The 17,999-nt window shown below is 32.9% G+C and overlaps 1 protein-coding gene across 6 annotated transcripts in view; it reads right to left on the bottom strand.

Moving 5' to 3' along the window:
- The window catches only part of TANC2 (tetratricopeptide repeat, ankyrin repeat and coiled-coil containing 2), a 364,817-nt gene that overhangs the window by 302,248 nt on the left and 44,570 nt on the right, over positions 1-17,999 (bottom strand). For all 6 annotated transcript variants that reach the window (XM_004749221.3, XM_004749222.3, XM_004749224.3 and 3 more), the window contains exon 2: positions 6,979-7,072. In XM_004749221.3, coding sequence (XP_004749278.1) covers positions 6,979-7,045 — 67 coding nt within the window. In that variant the 5' untranslated portion in view covers positions 7,046-7,072. The remainder of the gene's footprint in view (positions 1-6,978; positions 7,073-17,999) is intronic.

The raw sequence follows: 17,999 nt of genomic DNA, 5'->3' as shown, positions 1-17,999 counted from the left end.
AGACGAACATAAACAACAAGAAAAAAAAGAACAAAAACAAAAATAACACAGACCCATATACATAATATCAAAGAACCTAATATATACAAACTAAAGTTCCAAAACACAGATGAAAAAAATAGAAGAAATACTTTAAGAAATAATGGCTAAGGTTTTCCACAATTGATGAGACATCAACACATAAACTAAGGCTCTCCAAAACCTAAAAAAGGTAACAGAATGAAAGTCATATGCCTAGGCAATATCATATCCAAGTGATAAAAGCCAAAATGAAGAAAAAAAAAAACTTAAAGCAAACAGACCAAATTAGATCAATTACATGCCAATGGTGGAGGGTAGAGAAACAATATAAATGATGGCTAACCTTCCATCAGAAACAGATGGAAGACAAAAGACAATAGAAAACATCTTTAAAGTTTTGAAAGAAAAAAATTGCCAATCTAAAATTTCACACCTAAGGAAAATATCCTTCAAAAATGAAGGTAAAGTAAAAACATCATGGGAAAACAAGAACTGAGATAATTCACTGCTAGCAGACCTGCACTTAATGAAAAGCAAAGGAAATTCTTCAGGGTGAAGAAGAATCCCACATAGAACACCATTTTTCTTTCTTTAAGATTTTATTTATTTATCTGACAGGAAGAGAGACAGCGAGCGAGCACAAGCAGCGGGAACAGCAGGCAGAGAGGGAGAAGAAGAAGCAGACTCCCCATGGAGCAGAGAGCCCCATGTGGGGCTTGATCCCAGAACCCTGGGATCATGACCTGAGCCAAAGGCAGACACTTAACCGAATGAGTCACCCAGGCACCCCTAAAATGTCATTTTATAAGAAGGAAGAAAGTATACTAGAAGAGGTAAATATATGGGTTAATAAAAAAGACATTTAAAAAAAAAATCTTGAAGATATTGACTGCTTAAAGCAACAGTAGTATAACATATATGAAATATATGCCATAGAAGTAAAATATAAGCGGTGCCTGGGTGACTCAGTCATTAAGTGTCTGCTTTCAGTTCAGGTCATGATCTCAGGGTCCTGGGATTGAGCCCCACATCGAGCTCCTTGCTCAGCAAGGAGTCTGCTTCTCCGTCTCCCACTCCCCCTGCTTGTGTTCCTTCCTCTCTCTGTGTCTCTATCAAATAAATAAAAATCTTTTAAAAATAAAAAAAAGAAATTAGATATAAGACAACAGAGTAGGATATAAGTAGAATTAAATATCATAAGGTCATTACAGTGCTAAGAAAGTAGTAAAATAAAAATTCTAGTTAATTCATTAAAAGTTAAAAATGTAGGCTGTAATCCCTGTGTAATCTCTAACAAAATTCCAAGAAAGTATAGCTAAAAGGCTAAGAAAATGGATAGAATATAAAAAAATTTTTGATAAATTTTTAAAAGACAGGAAGCAGGGAAAAAAAGAACAAGGAACATATGGAATGTAAAACAAAGATAAGAGACTTAAACCAAATCATATCAAGTTACACAATCAATGTAAATGGACTAATTATACCATTTAGAAATAGAAAATCAAATTGGACTTAACAACAAGATAAAAATACATGACATTTACAAGAGATACACCTTAAATACAAAAATCCAGATAGATTTAAGGCAAAAAAGTACTGGACACTCGAATAGGCAAAAAAAATAAAAAATAAAAAATAAAAGGAAGGAAGGGAAAAAAGAAAAAGAAATTAACATATATGAGTTACGAAATTAGTAGTTTAAAAATTAGCAGTTATAAAATTAGTTTACTTAATATAGTTAAATATTTTATTTATTTATTTCAGAGAGAGAGAGAGCACGCACGAGCCGGAGCTGGGGGGCAGAGAGGGAAAAGCAGACTCCCTGCTAAGCAGGGAGCCCAATGTGGGACTCCATCCCAGGACCCAGAGATCATGACCTGAGTCAAAGGCAGACTCTAACCAACTGAGCCACCCAGGCACCCCTGGTGATTATTTGTATTTAACTATAAGCTTTACTCACTTTGTCTTACTCTTCTTTCTATACCCCTGCCCTCTTTTTTTTTTTTTTTTTTTTTTACTTTGCTGGGAGACACCCTCAAGTTTTTTTCTCCCAATAGCTTTGTTATACTTGGGGTACTATACTTTCTGAGCCCTTGAATATCTGAAATTAGCCATTATTTTTCCTGCTTATACTTGAATTTTTTTTTTCATAAAAACTTAGGAGCACCTAGTCCTATATTCATGAAGAACAATTTTACACGGAAAATATGAATTAAGTTATAAAATTCAAAGCTGATATTCACATGTCCTTAGGGGGAAAACACTGCCTGAGAAAATTCATGTTATTATATGATATAAAATCTATTTCTGTGAAATATTTATCTAGTGACCTACACAAAATCAACTATTTAAAAGACAGTTATGGGGTGCCTGGGTGGCTCAGTCATTAAGCATCTACCTTTGGCTCTGGTCGTGATCACAGGGTCCTGGGATCAAGTCCCGCATCAGACTCCCTGCTCAGCAAGGAGCCTGCTTCTCCCTCACCCACTCCCTCTGCTTGTGTTCCTTCTCTTGCTAGGTCTCTTTCTGTCAAATAAATAAAATCTTAAAAAAAAATAAAAGACAAATTATAACAACTTCTCTTTATTACAAATTTTTTTAAACTAAGTTGGTTTCCTAATACCCAAATAATTATGCCTATAAGAAATCTCACCTTATTAATCCTAAATATAAGCTATGAACAAAAGTTAATATAAAGAATAAAGTCCACCCAATTATTCATTAACAACTAAAGAAAAAAAGTAATGATGAAAACACTAATGAAGTCATTCCATAAGCATACTTTTTTTTTAATTATAAAATTTATTCTTGCTCTAGAATTTCCTGCCTTGGAGTACATTTGAAGAAAAGTACTGCTTCTCTACAAATAGGGTTCTTTTCATACAGAATACAAAGCACTATTTTTATAACTACTCTAACATAACTACTCTACATTATAAACATTTTACATGAAAAACCATGGAGAAGAATACTAAAATAAAACCCCTAAAATCATTATTGACATAATTAAATACCTAGTAAATCAAAGGAATTAGCTTTAATAATACAGTAGAACCTTGACATGTATGAATTTAACAATATCTCTACTAGAGCAGTACTACTCAGAAGTCTCGCATATAATAATTTGCAATTTTGCTGAAGTGAAAATATAATGCCTACCTTTAATAAGGATAGTATGTACGCATAAGTTATTTATCCAGTACTCAGGGCAAAGACTATCCACAACTGTACCCTATTATGGCTTAATTGATTTCTATTAATTATATCAAGTTGTGAAGTGAGAGAATATGCTGGTGCTGCTGCCAAAAGTGAACAGCTAAAGGTGTCTAAGAAAACCATGGTTCTAGGCCACAAAACAAATTTTGGACAAACCATTTCTTTAAATGTCAAATGTGGAGGCCGTTTGGATATCTGACATATATTAGTGTGTGTGTATGTAATCAAAAAGTGACCAGTGGAATGATGTCAATTATTGTCTTCTGCCAAACTCAGTCTATCTGGGGAGACAAAATAACTAAATACAATATAGTTCTCTGAATTGGATTCTGAAGCAGAATGAGGACATGAATGGAAAAACTAATGAAATCCAAATAAAAATCTGGAGTTTAGTAAACAGTAGTATACCAACACTGGTTTCTTAGTTTAGACAAATGGACCATAAAAAATAAGATGTAACAACAGATAAAAGTTGATAAGAGGTATATGAGAATTGTCTGTACTACCTTTGCAACTTTTCTTTAAATCTAAATTTAATCCACAGGTACCTGAGTGGTTCAGTAGGCTAAGCATCTGCCTTTGGCTCAGGTCATGATCCTAGAGTCCTGGGATCAAGGGCCACATCAGCCTCCTTGCTTGGCAAGAGACAAGATTGAGAATACTGACAAATAGGAAACCATAAATAAAATGGTGTCCATCTGTCAATTGTTTTCAGTTGAAAGGGAAAAATCAGTATCTATATAATAGAAAAATATGGAGAATACCTTGATTTGGTCATCAAAATCACTAATGAAACAGAGTCATTGTATGTTTCTGGCTATGATACTCCAAGGGGGGAAAAAAATACATTTAAGTAACACTCAGACCAGAGATACATACCCTGCATCTAATCATTAAAAAAAAAAAAAAAAAAAAGAAACAAACAAACAAACACAAAATTAGGGGCATTCTGCTTATTTTCAAAAAGACAGAGAGCTTTTATTCTTCAAAACTGTCCAAAAAAGCAGAGAAACTATTTCAAATTGAATGAGAGTAAAAAAGACACAACAAGTCATGCAGTGCCTTATCCTGATTAGATCTTGGAAATAAGGGGGAAAATTCTACAAAGGAAATTACTGGGTAAACGGGCAAAATTTGGAAAATGGTAGATTAGATAAAAGCATTCTATCAATGTTAAACTGTTTGAAATTGATAACTATACTGTGATTATGCAAAAGAATTTTCCTGTCCTTAAGAAATACACACTAAAAGGATCGCCTGGGTGGTGCAGCTGTTAAGCGTCTGCCTTCTGCTCAGGTCATGATCCAGGGGTCCCGGGATGGAGCTCCACACTCCCTGCTCAGTGGGGAGCCTCTTCCTCTGCCACTACCCCTGCTTGTGTGTTCTCTCTCTGTGTCAAATAAATAAATAAAAATCTTAAAAAAAAAAAAAAAAAAGACAGAACAGGGTATAAGTGAAATGAATCAGACAAAGAAAAATAACATTTGTTTTCACTGATATGTGGAATCTAAAAGAAAAAAAAAAATCAACCAAATAAACAGAAACAAATTCATAAATACAGAGAACCAACTGGTAGATGCCAAAAGGGAGAGGTTTGGAGGGAATGGGCAAAAAAGATAATGGAGATCAAGAGGTACATACTTTCAGTTATAAAATAAGTCACAGAGATGGAAAGTACAGTATAGTGCATATAGTCAGTAACACTGTAATAATGTTGTATGGCAACAGATGGTGACTATAATTATCATGGTAAGCATTGAGTATGTTGTATACCTGAAACTAATATAACACTGTATGCCAACCATACTTTAATAATAGTTTTTAAAAAAAAAGGAGAAAAGAAAAAAGAAAACTACTCCCAGGCACATCAGTGTAAATCTAGAAAACTAAAAAAAGGGAGAAAAAAGACAGATCACCTTTAAAGAGGCAGCAATTAGACTAATAACTGACTTCTCACCAAAAATAACTCAAGTGGTGAAGACAATGAACTATACCTGAAAGTGCTGAAGGAAGATAACTGCCAACCTAGAATTCTACTCCCAGCAAAAATATCCTACAAAAAATAAAGACAAAATAAGGACGTTTTCACATAAAGAAAAGTAAATTTACCACAGAAAGGAAATGATAGAAAATCTTCTCCAGATAAAAAGGTTATCCCATCTAGAAGAAAGTAAGGAATGAAGGAAGGAATGAAAATCAATATAACGATCAAATATGTAGGTAAACCAAAATAATGGTTGACTATATAAAACAACAATATAATGTCTTGTGGAGTTTAAAAAACATACACAGGTAAAAAGAACCTAATGGTCTTGTATTGTCTAAGAAGAAAGTGAAAGCACCAATTGACATTAAACTTGGATACTTGAATCTTTAAGGTAATCACACAAAGAATTGCAAGAATATGTAACTTCCAAGTCAAAAGGAAGAGATACGGAATAATTAAAAAATGGTTTTGATCAATATAAAATAAACCAAGAAAGGAGAAAGAACATCAGTCAGAACAAGTAGAAAGTACACTGAAATATGTAATATTTAAACCCAAAGAGATCATTGGCTGAATTAATGCAGATTAACCAACATCTCCCTTAAGAGAAAAAACTTGTCTGAAAGAATAAAGTTCAACTATATCCTATTAACATTAAAACCATATAGAAATGCTAAAAGTAAAAGAATAAAACAAATCATACTATGCAAACACTAATCAAGAGAAAGTTAGGATAGCTACAGTAATATTAGACAAAGTCAGCTTTCAAACAAAAGACATTATTAGAAATAAAGAGGACATTTCATTACGGTGAAACAGTCAAATTCACCAGGAAGACAGAGTAATTCGAAATGACAATGTATCTAATAAAATAGCTTCCAAATATTTAAAGCAAAGACCATTAGGAACAAGAAAGACAAACAGACGATTCAATAATCACAGTATAAGATTTAATCATATCTCAGTAAATAATTTCTTTAAAATAAATAAAGACCTAAAATACATGAATACCATCATTAACTACACTGTGCCCAATAACTGCAGAATCTACATTATCTTCAGGTAAATCCAAAACATACACCAAATAAGGCAAATCTCAAAAACTGTCAAAACAGAAAATTAACTTGTAAAATGCAGAAAAACTGGGAAATTGAAAAGATTAAAAGAATATAATATATATCTATAACCCATTAGCAAAAAATAAATATTTAGTACATCTCTCATCAACATTTCTCCAAAAAGTATATATATAATTTCTGTTTGTTTTTACTTTAAAAGCTAAGAATTACTTCTTATTCTTAAATCAACCTTAATAAACTTTAATGACTACAGAATTCTATTTCAGTTGCATTGTATTTTACTTTCTGTACAACCCTCTGAAGACAGTTTCTATTTATATAGTCTCTTGCCCCAAAGAGTGCCTAGGACTGAAATAATATCACATGTTAATTCATAAAGTAAATTTTGGTCTAGAAAGTTTTTAATAAGTAGTACACAGAAGAATTATTCTGTCATATATTTTAAATAAATATGTTTCCTCCACAAGCTTTCTTTTATCTGACTGCTCCTGGTAAGTATTCAAGTGTTCCAACATCTTAATTAAGATTATGGCAGCCTAGAGGAATATAAACTTCCTTTTTTTCTAAATTAAACAAACCATTTAATAAATATAAAGCTGTAGCATCAATTCAGATCCCTAAAAGAACTTCCCTTTCTAAAATATCATACAAAATAAGTGTAACATAGTCACTTACCACTTGATCTGTTTTTACGACTTGATTTCCCTCCAGTAAGAAGCATCTTGAGACTATTCCGAAACATGGTTGTGCTATTCTAGTACTCACAAGACTGTAAAAGAAAATATGGGAAAATACATTAGAAAACTTGATTTTCTACTCAAAATATTATTAATAATTAATTTTAAATGCACTATCTGGAATTAAATTATATTTAAATAGATAGTACAGAAATTTTAACAATATGACAAAAACATTTAATTAAATTAACTTAATTAAACCTTTTAGTGTTTCTTTAAAAATATACTATAATACTTTGAGTGCCCTAAGAGATAAAGATAGATATCATGAAGGGTACAAAGAAATAAAATAAAGAATTAGGTAGTTATAAATATAGCTTACCCTTTCATTTGACTCTCCTTCTCTTGGGTAATTTTCCCATAAACACACACACACACACACACACACGTATCCAAAATTTAATAAGAGTCTAGAAACTTAGACCAGGTGCATATTTTCCATTGACCGAGCCAGAATTCCACCTCAAAGACCACTGATATATGTGAACGAGTGCCTATCCTCTTTATGTCTCACTTCTATCAAAGGAAAATTCTTCCAGTTGTGCTTTGGATCATGTCCTCTCTCACCTCTTCAAGGACTTTTTGCCAAAAAACATCTACTTTTTCCTTCTCACACAGCTTTAATTTTTTTCACACTACTGAATCATTCCATCATAACACAAACATGCTAGTATCTCTTAACAAAAAACAAATAAGCAAGTCCCTCTCTTTGTTCCCACATGGTCCAATTACTGCCAATATTGTTACTCTCCGTAGCAAAATTTCTGAAAAGTGTTGTCAATACTTGGTGCCTCCAGCAGATGGAACAGAATAAACATAAACTAAAATGGAGGTTAACAAAAAATATCCAAATCAAAGCACTAAGAAATAAGATTGAAAAACATACAAAAATAAGAGGCATATGATGGAATCCACTGAAAGGTTCTACCATACACATTGTCGAAATCCCAGAAGAAAGGAAAGAGAAAACAAGAAAGAACCAATATTTGAAATAATAACAAAGAAGAATTTCCTAACATAAAGTCACATCTTTAAAGAGCTAGAGAGAAAAATGAAAAATTTAAATAAGCAACAATCAACAGACAGAAATAACTTTCAACAGAAATTACAAATGGATGAAGAGAATGGAATGACTTCCTGAAAATTCTGAAAGAAAAAAGAAGCCAATCAAATCTATTCACAATTTTAAAATGTTTGAAAATGAAAATGAAATAAAGGTGATTTCAGAAAAATAACAAGAATATATCAGTAAAAGAAATACTAAAACGGATTTCTTCCAATAGAAGAAAAATGAACTAGAAAAAAAGCATGGAAATGCAAAAAGAAAGAGCCATAAAAAAGGTAAATGTTTGCAAACATGAACAATGACCATAAAAATAATTACATTACTAACTTGTTAAGTTTAAAATATATGTAGATTTAAAATGTGTGACAATAACCAAAAAAAAAAACCAGGACTGGGATAAATGGAGTTAAAAATGAGATACCTATATTATGCAGGAAATGGCAGAAGTAATAATCTCCATCAGACTGCAGTGACTCAAAATTAATGTAGTAATTTCTAGAATAGCCATTAAAGGCTAACTGAAGTGAGAAAAAAAATAAAATATTTCATCAGACCAAAGAAGGTAAAAAGTGAGGGACGCCTGGGTGGCTCAGTGGGTTAAGCCGCTGCCTTCGGCTCAGGTCATGATCTCAGGATCCTGGGATCGAGCCCCGCATCAGACTCTCTGCTCAGCAGGGAGCCTGCTTCCTCCTCTCTCTCTCTCTCTCTCTCTGCCTGCCTCTCTGCCTGCTTGTGATTTCTCTCTATAAAATAAATAAATAAAATCTTTAAAAAAAAAAAAGAAGGTAAAAAGTGAGAGAAAAAAGCATAGTGCACATCAATAAAATAAAACAAATAATAAGATGTTAACTTTAAACTCAAATTATAGCTACCATGTTAAATTTTAACTATACTATAATACTACTTATATTCAAAGAAAGATTAAATAGAAGATGATGAGAAAAATCATATCATCCAAAAAACAATTAAAAGAAAGCTGTCAGAGCTATGCCAATATCAAAGTCAACTTAAAGCAATAAACACTACTAAAGATAAAGAGAGACATTTCCTAATAATTAAAAAGTCAAACCAACAAAAAGATATCATACTTCTAAGTATGAATGGACCCAATAACAAAGCTTAAAAATATACAAAACTAATAGAGGATATGGAAAACCCATAATCACATGGGAGACAAACACACCCTTGACAATAGCTACAAGATCAAACAGATGAAAAAAATTTTTTACTAAGATACAGATTTGAACTACCCGATTAACCAACTAGACTTAATATACACAGAACATTCTTCCAAATAAAAAGAATATACAACCTGTACACAAAATACATGCCAAAATGAACCACAGTCTGCATCATAAAGCAAGTTCCAATAAATTTCAAAGGACTTAAGTCTTTGAGAGCATATTCTCCAAATGAACAATTTTTAAAAATTGAGAAACTTCCCTACTACTTGGAAATTAAGTGACATACTTCTAAATAACTTATGAGTCAAAAAATAAAAGTACATATCACAATGGAAATTTTAATATATCTGCAATAAACTATAATGAAAATATAAATGATGGAAACATAGAGAATGAAACTAAAACAATGTCTATAAATAAATATACAGAAGATGGAATGCATCAGAAGAGAAGGATGAATCAGTATCTAAGCTTCTATTTCATATAGTTCAAAAACAAACAGCAAATCAAAGAAAGCAAAAGGAAAGAAAAAGAAATGAAATAGAAAACATTCTATTGAAATACTGAAATAATATAGAAAACATTATTTAAATGAAATAGAAAACAAATCCCAAACAAATAAAATCAATTAAAAAAAACAACACTGGATTTCTGAAAAGTAGTAAAGTTAATAAATCCCTAGCAAAGCTAATAAAAAAAAAAAAGAGAAATTGTCAATATCAGAAAGGAATAGGGGACACCATTTCACATATTAAAGGCTGTTTTAAATAAGAAGATACTGTAACAACTTTACACAAAATTTACTGTTTTACATAAAACAAACTTTAAAAAATACAACTTCCAAAACTGACACAAAATTGAGCAGAAAATGTGAAAAAGCCCTATTTCTATTAAAGAAATTGAACTTATCAAAACTCCTCCCAGAAAGAAAACTACAGGGCCAGATTATTTCACTGGTGAAGTCTACCAAACATTTAAGGTACAAACAATACCAATTTTATACAATTTCCTTAAGAAAATAGAAGGAATACTTCCAAACATATATTATGAAAGCAGCATGATCTTAATTCCAAAACCCAACAGAAATTATAAGAAAACTACAGACCACAAACCTCATGAACATAGATTCAAAAATCCTTAATAAAAGACACTAAAGGGGCACCTGGGTGGCTCAGTGGGTTAAAGCCTCAGGTCATGATAAAATAAAAATTGCTATAGTGAGAGCCCTGGGTGGCTCAGTGGGTTAGGCCTCTGCCTTCAACCCAGGTCATGATCTCAAGGTCCTGGGATTGAGCCCCGTGTCAGGCTCTCTGTTCAGCAGGGCCTGCTTCTCGTCTCTCTCTGCCTGCCTCTCTGCCTACTTGTGATCTCTCTCTCTCTCTCTCTGCCAAATAAATAAAACCTTTTTAAATAAATAAATATTTAAGTAGAGATAGACCCACGTTCATAGAGTAGAAAGTTCAATATTGCCAAAATGTTGATTCTCCCTATAATGTCCTAAAGAGACAACAAAACCTCAAATTCCAACAGGCTTTGGGTTTTGTTGTTGTTGTTGTTGTTTGTTTGTTTGTTTGTTTTAAGAAATTGAGCACCTTGGGGCACCTGGGTGGTTCAGTGGGTTAAACCTCTGCCTTCGGCTCAGGTCATGATCTCAGGGTCTGGGATGGAGCCCCGCATCGGGCTCTCTGCTCAACAATGAGCCTACATCCCCCCCTCTCTGCCTACTTGTGATCTCTCTCTCGCGCTCGCTGTCAAATAAATAAATAAAATCTTAAAAAAAAAAAAAAAAGAAAGAAAGAAAGAAAGAAATCGAGCACCTCGGGGCATCTGTGTGGCTCAGCAGCTTAAAGACTCTGGCTTCAGCTCAGGTCATGATAACAGAGTCCTGGAATGGAGCCCCACATCAGGCTCTCTGCTCTGCTGCTCTGCAGGGAGCCTGCTTCCCCCTCCCCCTGCCTGCCTCTCTGCCTACTTGTGATCTCTGTCTGTCAAATAAATAAATAAAATCTTTTAAAAAAAGAAAGAAAGAAAGAAATTGAGCAGCTCACTCTTAAATGCCCATGGTAATATAAGGAGCCAAGAACAACCAAAGCAATCTTGGAAACTAACAACAAAGCTGTAGCATTTATATGACCTGAATTCAAGACTTAACTCTACAGCTCCAGAAATCATGACAGTATGGTAGTATGGTACTCTCATTAAGTATCATCAAGTGGATCAACAACACTGAATAGGCAGTCCAGAAAAAGACCTACACTTATATGGCCATTTTTTTGGATGAAGTCATTAATGAGTAAAAAGAAGTCTTTTCAACAAGTGGTGGTGGAACAAATAGATATCCACTTTTTAAAAAAATTATCCTTGATCTATGCTTCACACTATACATGAAAATTAATTCAAAATAAATCAAGCATCAAACACATGAATGCTAAAATCATAAAGCTTTTAGAAGAAAACACAAAAGAATATCCTTATTACAAATAAAAAAAAAAAAAAAGAATATCCTTATTATTCAGTGATAGGCAAAGGTTTCTTAGAATGCAGAAAGTAATAACCATAAAAGAAAAAAAGTATGTATTTGGCGTTTATTAAAAATTTTAAAAAGATCTGCTCATAGGGGTGCCTGGGTGGCTCAGTGTATTAAAGCCTCTGCCTTCTGCTCGGGTCATGATCTCAGGGTCCTGGAATCGAGCCCCAAATCGGGCTTTCCACTCAGCAGGGAGCCTGCTTCCCCCTCCTCTCTCTGCCTGCCTCTCTGCCTGCTTGTGATCTCTGTCAAATAAATAAATAAAATCTTTAAAAAAAAAAAATCTGCTCATAAAAAAATAACATCACCAAAATGAATAGGCAAGTCACAAACTGGGAGAAATTATTCACAAAACATGTATCTAACAGAACTGATATCCAATATATATAAAGAACACCTACAACCCAACAAAGAGACAATCACATCTTTTAATGGGTTAAAGATTTGAACAGACACTTTTTATAAAAGTATATAAGTGGCCAACACACATATTGAAAGAGATTAACAAAATCTGTCACTGGGAAAATACAAATAACAATGAGCTACCACTATGATCCATCAGAAAAGCAAACTTTTGAAAGACTGATAATATCAAATATTGACAAGGATGAAAAGCAACCGAAACTCTTAATATACTGTTTCAGGAGTTGAACAGTACAATTGCTTAGGCAGAAGTCTAGCAGTTTATTACAAAACTAAGCATATTCCTAACATACGACTCCATACATTACATATATACTCAGGAGGAATTAAAACATGTGCATAAAAAGACTATTATAACAATTTTCATATCAGCTTTATTCATAACAGTCCAAAAGAGGCCCAGGTGTTCATCAATAGGAAAATGGGGGTCTTTGGGATTTTCATACGTAGGATACTACTCAGCATTAAAAAGCTATGAACTGGGACGCCTGGGTGGCTCAGTTGGTTAAGCAGCTGCCTTCGGCTCAGGTCATGATCCCAGCGTCCTGGGATCGAGTTCCACATTGGGCTCCTTGCTCTGCAGGGAGCCTACTTCTCCCTCTGACTCTGCTTTCCACTCTGTCTGCCTGTGCTCGCTCTCACTCTCTCTCTCTTACAAATAAATAAATAAAATCTTTAAATAAATAAATAAATAAAAAGCTATGAACTATTCATATATTCATATATAACATAGATAAATCTCAAAATTAAAATATGCTGAATAAAAGAACTTGACATAAAAGTGTATGCAGTAATCAATGGTAGAAAAAATATCAGAATAATGGTTGTCTCTTGGGGGTAAATGTGAGGATTAACTGAGAAAAGGCTCAAGGAAACTTTCTAAGATGATGGTAAATTCTGTATCTTGAAGAAGTCTCGAACACACAGATGTAGGCATTTGTCAAAATTCAGCAAATGTTCACATCAGACTTATGAATCATACTGCATATATATTTTACCTCAAAAGAAAAGAGTAAACATTGAACTCTACTTAATTACATTCATGCTTAAATATTCAGAAGAAAGCCTCATATGTCTCCAATTCCTTTGAAATGCATCAAAAAATAAGATGAAATGATGAATGGTAAGGCAGATAATGTAATACAGCAAATATAGCAAAATGTTAACAGCAGATTCTAGGTAGTGGGTATACATGTGTTAACTGTAAAATCATGTTAAATTTTCTATATATTTGAAAGTTTTTATGTATGTTAAAAACACACTCCCACAAAGGAAACTAAGTCTAGATCATTCAACAATGCATTCTACCAGCATTTAATAAGAAATAATACCAATATCACACAAATTGTTCCAGATAGTAAAAATAGGGATTACTTCCAAACGTGTTTTCCAAAGATAACATAAGCTTGATAACAAAAATTATATGGTTATTATAAGAAATAATTTACAAGAAAGAAATTATAAGCCTCTCTTTTGACACAGATGCAAAAACCCTAAACAAAATATTGGGAAAATAAAATCTACCAATACACTGATCAGGACCCACTGTGGGTTTAATCCAGAAATACAAAAATGATTGAACATACAGAAATCAATACAACTTAAACCACATTAACAAGAGAAAGAAATATTATCAATAGATGAAGCAAAAGTAATTGATGAAATTCAACACTTACTTATCCATGATCTAAAAACCTTCTATAAAACTAGAAATAAGATAAGTTCCTTAATACTATAGAAACATACCCTTTTTAAAACTCATAGTAAACATCGTACTTAATGGTAAATGAATAAAAATATTCTACATGAAATGAATGATGTGACCACTTCTTATCACCGCTTACACTCAGTATGAACCTGGAGGACTACGCCTTTTACAAAAAGGTAAGAAGATGGAATATAAAGAATGGAAAAGAAGAAATAAAAATGCTACTTTCACAGACAATATAATTATATACTTAGAAAACCTAAAGGAATTTATAAACTATTAGAATAAGTCAGCTTAGTAAAGTCACTAATACAGTGTAAAAGATAAAGAAATAGGTGAACACCAACAAATAACTTACCCTTTTAATCAGTGAAGATAAATAAGGTGATGAATCCTAAAAAGAGTATTTCAAACATTTAAGAAATATATTCATCTTGAGAGCTATTCTTAGTTTCTTTTAGCCCCTATTTACTTTAAGAGGCTGCCTGAGAAGTAGAAAATCTATGTCTGGTATTTACTTCACTAATATTTGAAAACTTGAAAAAATTGTGTCATATGCAATGATATATATGAAATATATTCCATGTTTTGAAATAAACCATAACATTTAAACAATAAATCTTATAACTCTTCAATTTTTATTTTCTTGAAAGTGAATGAATAACTATTACAATGATCACCTTTTGAAGTATAGAGGTTTTTCTTTGCTAGTCCTAAAATATTTTATAAAAATTGACTGAAGTATATGAAGAATGAAATGAAACATAAAATACTTATTTAAAACTAATTATCCGTCTCATATTACACTTTGATAAAATGACTTTCTTATTCAAGTTAACACATCACCCAAAAATTTATTGTAATAAAATATTAGTACAGAAACCACAAAATTGAAGCTAAGTGGGAAATGGCAGCTCCATCTAATTGGATTTATGATAGTAATATATGGCTAAATTTCATCTTACTTTTCCAAATTATATGTCCAAATTTTAAAATGGTATCTCTCTCAGGAGAAATCATCAAATAAATTCCTAGCAAGTAAAAAATCTCTGGCAGAAGGATAACAAACAAGCCATTCACAGGGCCCCAGTCATTTCTAATTGTCTTATAATTAACTGATCCAAACGCTTTGTTTTCTACATGGCCCCTAAGCTTTCATGTTTGTGATACCTAGTCTAAACCACTGAAGGAAGTATTGACTATTCTCCTCTAAATGGTCCACCAAGGCTGGACACTCAATATATTACTGAATATACTCTCACTCTATTTTATTAGGGACAATCGATTTTCATTTTCAGTGTTCATCCCTCCTGTATAAAGACCTTTTCTTACTTTTTTATTCAAAACAGGAGCACAATATCTCCCTTCATAAAAATGTTTATGTAACAATGATGAAATCAAATTAACTATTAAGCACTTCTGTACTATTCAGGCTAAATAATCACAGTATTTCCCTTAACTTTTCCACACAGGAGCTTTTTTATCCTACAACTGGCTTTTTAAAAAATTTATATGTTTTTCTATAGCCTTTTCCATTTTGAATGTTTGGTGATATTTTTATTTTCATTGTTGGTTTTGAGATAGACTGGCTTAGTCTTGGTTTTTTGTTTTCCAATTCTAGAAACAAGTTTCTTGACATAAGAACTATGCTTAATGCATAAACCGTACCACTGAAGTGCTTTTAAAGTTCTATAGGATCTGAAGAGAAAGTTTCAAATAGTAAGAAAATAAAAAATAAGGAAAAGTAATAAAGTAAAATGTTGTCTGTAGAATTCTAATTATAAAAACAAGAATGCATACTGATACAAATGATGGATTAAGAATTATCTTTCCTTACCCAGGCAACCAACAAAATCTCCTTTTATGATTTTCTCTACAATACTAATCTGGATATTGCCTTTAAAGTCCCCTTGAAAACAACCTGTTGGTATAACTACAAAAGGTAAGCTATGTACGTTTAAGGTAAATGCTATCCATTCTGCAACATTTAATCAATCTGGAGCTTCCCTTCAGAGAAATTTTGTAAGGCAACAAAACACACATACACATATTTACAAAATTTCAAAGAAAATTTTAAACACTACATGAAAGGATGCAGTGGTTAATGAGGCAGACATGATGGAAATGTTAAAAAAGAGTGTTAACATTTTATAATACATGGTTTTAGTGAAAGAGATACTAAGCAATTAAATATATATCCTTAAATTTAAAAATACATATTTTAAAAATATCTAAAAGACAGTGTAACTTCTTACATGTATATATTTATCAACACCCTCCCCAGTCTTCCTCCCCATGAGGGCAAGTGGCCTAACTTGTAAATTGAAACTCAACCAAATATTTTATCACATGTAGTCTGTCCAGGCAGATTTACAACTGAGTGTGAGTTCTCAATTCATGCAAGATTCTGGATCTTTAAATCATAGGCCAATATGTCCCCAGTTTGCCACTCCTGAACAAACACAACTACTAGCATCATCCGAGCCTCTGCAGGCTGCACTGCCTAAGAAACAATGTGAAATAGCCAGATAAAATAAAAGGAATTAGAATGGTGTTGAGGAAAAAAATTGCTTTATTATTATATAATGTATATTCACTGAAAAGATAGGAAAAAATGGGGCTCTTGGGTGGCTCAGTCAGTTAGGTATCCAATCCTTCATTTTGCCTCAAGTCTCTCAGTGTCATAAGACTGAGCCCCCCATCAGGTTCCACACTCAGCACAGAGTCTGCTTGAGATTCTCTCTCTCCTTCACCCTCTGCTCCTCCCCCTGGTTATGCCTGAAATATATATATTACTTAATTAAATCTTTTTAAAAATAAAAGATAGGGGGATAAAAGAAAATAGAAACATGCTGGGGGCACATGGCTGGCTCAGTTGACTGGGCATCTGCCTCTTGATTTCAGCTCAGGTCATGACTATCAGGATTGTGGGATAGAGTTCAATGTCAGGCTCCAAGCTCAGCTGGGAATCTGCTTATCACCTCCCCTCTGATCCTCCCTTGCTCTCTTTCTCTCTCTTACGTAGATAAATAAAATCTTTTTTTTTTAAATCCTAAAAAAAAAAAAAACATGCTGGAATTTTCTTAGGATTTTGGTTTTTTTGTGAGAGAGAGTGCGCGCGGGCAAGGGCACACAAACAAAGGGAGTGGCAGACAAAGGGAGAAGCAGGCTCCCTGCTGAGCAAGAAGCCTGATGTGGGACTCCATCCCAGGACTCTGGGATCATGACCTGGGCCAAAGGCAGACACTTAACCAATTGAGCCACCCAGGCATCCCCATGCTGGAATTTTCTAAAAGAATGACTCAACAATGAAATAAATTATCACTATTACATCCTCCTTTGGTTTTCTTATCACTTTGCTGAAAAGTGTTGCATCAACTTTCAACAAGTTTGGCAACACCAGTTTTGTAGACTTTTCTTTCTTTTTTTTTTTTTTAAAGCTCTCAGAGAACATATTTGAGAATACAGAAACTTTCGTTTTCTGCCAAAAATATCAAAAAGAATATTATCAAAGGAAGATGTTTTACAATTCTTAGATGAGAAGATGAATGCAAAAAAGATAGACGAAAGCACTCTAAACACTGATGAAGGTGAAACTGATCGTGTAATGTAAATCTTGGACTATGAGTCTTCAGATCACCACATCACAGATGAATTTTTTCACACTCAATAATCGATAAGTAAATTTTAGAAATTTATTAATTCATAAATTTCATTCATAGAAACGAACCATCAATCTACTGAAGAACCAATCAATGTAATTCACCATACTAATAAAGGGCAAAACCCTAATAATCACCTCAACATAAAAAGAAAAGGCATTTGACAGAAACTACACTCTTCCATGACAAAAACACCCAACACTTGGAACAGAAGGAAACTTCCTCAATTTGATAAAGGGCATCTATGAAAAACCTACAGCTAACATCATCCTTAAAGCTCAAAGACACTATTGTCCCCTAAGACAAAGAGGATGTCTGCTCTTATTACTTCCATTCAACATTGTTAGAAAAGTTCTAACCAGGGCAATTAGGCAAGAAAAAGAAAGAGA

The sequence above is a fragment of the Mustela putorius genome, unplaced genomic scaffold, assembly GCF_011764305.1.
Source record: "Mustela putorius furo isolate JIRA1106 unplaced genomic scaffold, ASM1176430v1.1 tig00000487_pilon_pilon_pilon, whole genome shotgun sequence".
NCBI lineage: Eukaryota > Metazoa > Chordata > Mammalia > Carnivora > Mustelidae > Mustela > Mustela putorius.
Note: the sequence above shows the minus strand (reverse complement) of the source record. Positions and strands in the feature narration are given on the sequence as shown.